The 7,711-nt window shown below is 40.8% G+C and overlaps 1 protein-coding gene across 1 annotated transcript in view; it reads left to right on the top strand.

The window, feature by feature from the left end:
• The first annotated feature begins 1,847 nt into the window (after positions 1–1,847).
• mmel1 (membrane metallo-endopeptidase-like 1) overlaps positions 1,848–7,711 on the top strand; it is a 104,795-nt gene continuing 98,931 nt past the window's right edge. Inside the window, exons 1-2 of the mRNA XM_072244823.1 lie at positions 1,848–2,565; positions 2,659–2,822. Coding sequence (XP_072100924.1) covers positions 2,540–2,565; positions 2,659–2,822 — 190 coding nt within the window. The 5' untranslated portion in view covers positions 1,848–2,539. The remainder of the gene's footprint in view (positions 2,566–2,658; positions 2,823–7,711) is intronic.

The raw sequence follows: 7,711 nt of genomic DNA, 5'->3' as shown, positions 1-7,711 counted from the left end.
AACAACAGAACCCTGTAACATTGAGCTGCCAGTCCTACCCCTCCTGCAATCAAGTCTCACTAATAACTATAATGTCATAATTATATGTGCTATAATTCCATTCCCTAAGCTCATCCACCTTTCCTACAATACTCCTTGCAGCTCAGAAGATTAATTGCACCATGCTCAACCTTTTGATTCCTGACCTTGTATGTGGGCTTAACAACATATTTCTCCGCAACTACTCTACTATCTATTCTGGCATTCTGGTTCCTATCCTCCTGCAACTCTAGTTTAAAACCCATGAGTTGCACTAGTAAACCTTCCCACTAGGATATTAGTCCCCCTCCAGTTCAGGCACAACCATCCCTTCTGTACAGCTCCCACCTTCCCTAGAAGAGAGCCCAATGCTCCAAAAATCAGATACTCTCCCTTCTGTACCAACTTCTTAGCCACATGTTAACTGTATGATCTTCCTACTTCTGGTCTCACAAGTGCATGTCCCTAACCCTGGCACCTAGGAAGCAGCAAACCATTCAGGAATCTCATTCTCACCACAGAACCTCCCTCCTGTTCTCCAAATTAACAAATTCCCTATTGCTACAATTCATTTTTCCCCCAATTTCCTTTCTGAGCCAGAGACCTACTAGCTGCGGCTTCTTCCTAGTAGGTCATCCCCCTCTCCCCCCAACAGTATCCAAAGTGGAATACCTATTATTGAAGGGAACTTTTCTGATTTGCTGATCCAGTTTACTACATTATCACCCAGATCATTGATATAGATGTCAAACAACAAGAGACCCAGCACTGATCCCTGCAGCACACCACTAGTCACGGGCTTCCAGTCAGGGATGCAACCATCTGCTACCAGTCTCTAGCTTCTCCCATGAAGCAATATCTCATCTAATTTACCACCTCATCTTGAATATCAGATGACTGAACCTTCTTGATCAACCTTCTGTGTGGGACCTTGTCAAAGACCTTGCTAAAGTCCATGTAGACAACATCCACTGCGTTGCCTTCATCAACTTTCCAGGTAGCTTCCTCAAAAAACTCTTTAAGATTGGTTAGGCAAGACTTACCAGGCACAAAGCCTACGCTAAATATCCCAAATTAGTCTCTGTCTATCCAAGTACTTAGAATACCTTGAAGTCCCACTCTAGACAACTGACTGCATAACCTTGGTTGAAAACCTCTTGGTACACTCCAAGGAATGGAAGAGTTTTTCTTGTAATTTCGTTAAAGTTTAATCTTCATACACCTTTAAAATACAATGATTTGATAATCTTGAGACCAGATTTGTATAAATTGTGTTTTCTACATCGTAGCATAAGGGGTAAAACTACTCTCAGAAAACGACGTTTCACATCCGTGGGAGAAAGCTCATACAGCACCGCCACTGGTGAAGCATTCCCTCAACACTTCTCAGGTGTTGTCATCTGAGATTACCTATCCCATCCTGGGATTTCGGCGTGAACATTGCATTTCTTGAGGTGAAATGTCCTCCAATTCATTGACGTTTCCCCTTAACCAAAAAAAATTGAGTAGATCTCTTAATGCAAGCTTGACTGGGGAAACAATTAAGAAACTGACTTTTATGACCTTGGATAAATGGACCGAGTTTAATATGTACTTGATAAACGGATTACAGTTTACCGTTTCAAGTAAATCAAATATGCTGTGATATTCCTGCAGTAACATTTACAACATAATATATAAGGGTAGGATCTCGCTTTAAGGGATTCGTGTTGCTACTCTTTGAACGGAGGGCTTAATGTATTCCTTTACTCTTCTTCAGCGACTCGCGACGGAAATTGACTCAGCGCGCAAACGCCGCCTATAATTAAGCCTTAGTATGAACACAACCTGGACATCTGATCACCATTCCGCGCTCTAAAATGAGTTTTGTATCCCCTTCCCTAAAAATGCCGCATATCGGTCGGCTGCTCGTTCCTTTGCCTTAAAAAAAACTTAGTGAAACTGCATTGCAGTGATCACTCCGAGCGCACGGTTTTGCTCGGCTCGGCACGGCACGGCATAGCTGCTGAAGGATGATTCGATACAAGTGAATAAATGTAATGGAACTGACCGGTGTGGAAACGTCGGGCCTGAGTTGGAGCACGGCCAGTGTTTTTTTTAACCCCTCTTTCGTTCCTTGCTTCTATACTACTATGCGATTACTGGTGGCGTCAATCCAGGAAGAAATGCGTGCCGTAGTCCTTACACCCTGTTTCCCCCCACCTTTGAAGGATCGATCTCGGACGAACGCGTCGATCAAATTTCCCTACCTGGGCAGAAAAATACTTCGTAGTTGAAGTATTCCTTTAGACTGTTCTACACTGAGACTTACACAAAATCCGGTCCTCCAAAGATTCCGCTCCAAAGTTAGGCAGTGTGTCCTATTCGGTCGGATTCCTAACTTCTCCTGGTGTGCGAGAATGTAACGTTTAACGGTATCTGCAGTCCTTTCCCGCTACCCGGATTCGCGGATCAGTCAGAAAGACAGCGCCTACCCTTAACAAATTGTGGGATTTCTTTCCCCCGAGGGTTATCCATAAAGATGGAAGATCAGACGAAATTCCAGATGTAAAGTAGTTATTTTTTTCTGTTTGACGCGGTTACTGTCTTGTGTTGTATTCGATGCTTGTTTAACTGCACTCGCTGTCTGTTTCCATGTAGCGTGACCATAATGGGCAAGTCGGAAAGCCAGATGGATATCGTGGAGAAATCGACAAAATTAATGAAGAAAAGTTGGACCATCATTGAAATTGCACTCAGTGCGTTACTGCTACTCATGACAAGCACAGTGGTGGTGTTAGCTGTGTTATATACTACTCAAAGAGGTAGGGAAGCGTTTGGTTATAAACTGATCATTGTACAAAGAGTTTGAAGAGTCCAACCTTTGATGACAATGGAAACCACTCTATTTCTGAATAGTTGTCAGGTTGCAGCCATAATTGGAAAGGCTGTTCCCCTTTGAATTGTTGCAATATTCATTGTGTTGTTTACTAGCCTATTTGAGATTGGAGTGTGCTTGTGTGCTACAGATTCTCATCTGATTTCTTTAACTAGGTTTAATAAATTGTTCAGAATAATGTAGAGTGACTATAGGCAAGTTCACTGCCCATCAGTAATCGACATTCAGTGGCCACTTTATTAGGTACCTCGAGCATTCAGAGATGCTCTTCTATCCACTACTATTGTAACACATGGTTATACGAGTTCCTGTCACCTTCCTGTCAGTTTGAACAAATCTGGCCATTCTCCCCTAACCTCTTTCATTAATAAAACATTAAAACATTTTTTTTTGCCCACAGAACTGACGCTAGCTGCATTTTTTTTTTTTGGTTTGTTTTCTTTTTCACACCATTCTCTGGAAATTCTAGAGCAAGGGTTTCCAAACTTTTTTTAATGCCATGGGCTTCTACCATTAACTAAGGTGTCCATCGAGCCCAGGTTGAGAACCTCTGCTCTGGAGACTGTTGTGCATGAAAATTCCAGATCAGCAGTTTCTGAGATACTCTAACCACCCCATCTGACACCAACAATCATTCCATGGTCAAAGTCACTTAGGTCACATTTTCTCTCCATTCTGATGTTTGCCACATAACTGACTGATTAGGTATTTACCTTAATGAGCAGGTGTACAAGTGTACCTAATAAAGTGACCACAGAGTGTAAGTGTAAATTGTGCCTGCTTGTGATTTGAATAGTATTGATCTGAGCTGTGCGGAGTCCGTCATTAGCAGCTGTTCCTTATCTTATAGTACTCCCAAATCTCATTTATCTCGGTTGCAGCTCCACTCTAGAGACGGAAGTGCAAATGTGAGCTTGACATTTCATTCCATGACTGAAGGAATATTGTACTGTGAAAGCTATTAATTGTGAGGCTTTATCTGCTCTTTGAGAGGGTGTTTAAAATCCCGTGGCATTATTTCTGAAGATTAGGCTTCAGCATAATGTTCATTCCTGAATTAATATTACTTTTTGTGGTTGAAGTTTGTGCTATGCAAACTGTTATGTGATTCTTGTATTAAATGCGTCTCTTCACCTCATAATTGACCTTCTAATATCTTGCACTTCATTGTTTGCATGCATTGCTCATTTTGGCAGCTTCTAAACTTAATTCTGCATTGTTATTGTTTTATTCCACCTCAGTGCACTGTGCAATGATTTGATCTGTATGAACAGGTGCACATGGCAATAATAAAGCAAGACCAAAACCAGTTATAGCAGTAGATATATTCAGGAGTACCACAACAGTGACTTCCTTACTTTTGAAAGATAACCATGTGAGCAAGTGATACACAAAACGCTGGAGGAACTCAGCAGGTCAGACAACATCTATGGAGGGAAATGGACAGTTGACTTTTCAGATCAAGTCCTGATGAAAGGTCCCAACCCCAAATGTCAACTGTCCATATCTATCCATAGATGCTGCCTGACCCACTGAGTTCTACCAGCCTTTTTGTGTTTCACCCCAACTGCTGCACCTGCAGTCTCATGTGTCTCCATGTGAGCAAGTTACTGGGATACCTGTGGAAATTAGGTAACTATAAACCATTTTCAAACAAGATGAGTTGGGGTTGGGGAAGGAAAATGAACTTATCCATGAGTTTTGACTATGCACAGTTAGCATTAACATCAAGGTGATTTTTAGGAGCAATATATCTCAATCCAGGTTATAATGGAGTTCTAGGTCATAGTCCCTTTGTTGGAAATAGTCAAGGTCATTTGGTTGGGGCAGTTAGAAAGAGAATTTGCTGAAAAGTTAAGAAAGTAAGATGTATTTGGGTGTATATGTATGTGTGTGTATATATATATATAAGAGAGAGAGAGAGAGAGATATCTATATATATATATATATGAGTTTAATAGGTTCTTGACTAGTAAGGGCATCAAAGGTTATGGGAGAAGGCAGGTGAATGGAATTGAGAGGGGTAATAGTTCAGCCATGATTAAATGGAAGAGAAAACTCAATTTGCTGATGGATTGATCCTGCTCCAATGTCTTATGGTCTTAAGAGCAGTTAAATGATTGCAGAAGCAATATAGGAATGTAAGACCAGCTCATCAGCTCAGGCTACGCTAATAGAGAGAGGAAAACTGAGCCACTATCACAGATGGATAACAGAAGAGAAGTGGCCACTGGTGATACAAACAATGAAAGCAAATGACCTGAAATTGTAGAATTTGATACCGAGCTTGGAATGTTGCTACTTGCCTGGACCAGATAAAATGTTATACCTCAATCTTGCACTGGGCCTTACTACAACCATACTTCATCCTCCAGACTTAATATTGAATTCCATAACTGGAGGTAATATTCTTTCCCTGTCTGTTTCACAACTGGCCATTTCTTCTGTAAATCATCCATCAGTGAAATTGACTCAGTTTTTGTCTCTCCCATTACCACAGCTTGAGCTATTAGTCATGTTGCACAGTCCTGAATTTCACAGATGTAAATGTACTGTACCTTTGTAATTTCTCTCCTTAACTGCCCTCATTTCATAAATGTAGTTTATTTTCTACCTAACTGCTTGCATTAACCAATCAACCTGATGGCCTCTACAACTCATCTTCACATAATCCTGCCTTCAGCTTATTAGAAATACTGTATTTATTTTGATCTATCCATCCCTATAACTTAAAACTTCCTCCATAACTTAAAACTAACTGTTTTTCTCTTGTTCCCTAAATTAATGAAGTCTTCAACTTAGAAACAGCAACAGTATATTTCTATAACTGTTGCTTCTCATGCTGGGTGTTTCTAGCAGAGTCTGTTTCTGTTTCAGATTTCAGGCATCTGCAGATTTTTAAAAAATTCCTTGGTGCAAAATACATTTGTTGTGCATTTATTAGAAATGAATGAACTCTTGTTGTCAGTGTGGATGGTCAGTTGTGGGTCACACTGATGGTAAGAGGTAGTCTTGCCACCCATGTCTCAAACTTTGTTCGTAGAATTATAGTCAGGTACAAACTTATGGGGCTAACAAGTTTCTCCCTTCTTTGAAATTTAACTAACATGTTGAAACCTTCCATTTTCACTCATAAGATCCACAAAAGTGCCAGCAGTACAAGTAATCTCTGCCACTTTACACCCTATAAAAATAGTACTCTAAGCCATTTCTTGCTATGTTATTAGTCTTCCATTTTCAGTTGACTCAAGTTCTCTGTTCTCAAAGAAAGAGCCCATTCACACATTTTATCTCAGCTCATAAAGTTGGAATTTATTTTTACATTAAGCAAGTATAAATAATTCTGGCACTTCTGATGATTGATAGTCGCCTTAGTGTGAACTCATTGTACGTGTCAGTTGTACTGTTAGGTGTGCTAGTGCAGTGTTGGGCCAAACCAATGAGATTGATAGCACACGTCACTAAAATGATGATCATGAAGATGTCATTGTGAATTAGAGTGCTGTCATTGGTGATGGTGCCTATTTTGGTCAAAATGTTAAATATTGAGCCAGTGGTATTCTTAGAAAGCTATAAGAATTGGAATTGGGACTACCAGCTAGTGCACATCTCTTAATCAGTCTGCCCAAATTCATAGAGTCATGGGGAAGTTCCCCATGTACAGCACAGACACAGACCCTTCGGGTATTCATCTCTGATAGCATCCATCTTGTGTTAAATGTTATTATTGGTCACGATGCTAATGATAACAACACTACAATGACTACAGGAAGGTTTATGTTCCTCAGAGTTCCACTTATGACTATATATGCTGGATCATAATTTCTAAGTGTTGCATGTGACAATATGTACTGTTTTTCAACCTGGCCCCAAAATAACAATGTTTTGTTTAACTATATACATGTGTATGGTCGAATAGGGTCAGAGTCATAGAAAAGTACAGCGCAGCAACAGGCCCATCGGCCCATCTAGTCCATGCTGAAACCATTTAAACAGCCTATGTTCCACCACACTCCTCAGTGTCCTACCATTCACTTTGTAAGACCTTCCCTGGTTGGTCCTACCAAAGTGCAACATCTCACACTTGTCTGCTTTCAATTTCATCTGCCATTTTTCCGCCCATTTTTCCAACTGATCCAGGTCGCTCTGCAAGCCACGATAGCCTTCCTCACTGTCCACTACACCCCAATCTTGGTGTCATCCATAAATATGCTGATCCAATTAACCACATTATCATCCAGATCATTGATATAGATGACAAGCAACAACAGAACCAGCACTGATCACTGCAGTTCTCCACTAGTCCGAGGCCTCTAGTCAGAGAAGCAACCATCAACTGCCACTCTCTGGCTTCTTCCACAAAGCCAACGTCTAATCCAATTTACTACCTCATCTTAAATGCCGAGCAACTGAGCCTTCTTCACCAACTTCCCTCGAGGGACCTTGTCAAGTGCCTTGCTAAAGTCCATGTGGATAACATCCACAGCACTGCCTTCATCCATTTTTCTGATAATTTCCTTGAAAAACTCTATAAGACCTACCGCACACGAAGCCATGCTGACTATCCTTAATCAGTAAATGTCTATTCAAGTACTTGTATATTCAGTCCCTTAGAATACCTTCCAATAGCTTTCACACTACTGATGTCAGACTTACTGGCCTATAATTTCCCGGTTTATGGTTAGAACCTTTCTTAAACAGCAGAACGATATTGGCTATCCTCCTACTCTGTGGTGCCTCTCCTGTCATTAGGGATAAGTTTAATATTTCTGCTAGAGCCCCGGCAATTTGCCACCCACCCCCAACCGTAGGATT

This window comes from Mobula birostris, chromosome 27, assembly GCF_030028105.1.
Source record: "Mobula birostris isolate sMobBir1 chromosome 27, sMobBir1.hap1, whole genome shotgun sequence".
NCBI lineage: Eukaryota > Metazoa > Chordata > Chondrichthyes > Myliobatiformes > Myliobatidae > Mobula > Mobula birostris.
The sequence above is the reverse complement of the archived record's forward strand: the minus strand, read 5'-3'. Positions and strand labels throughout refer to the sequence as shown.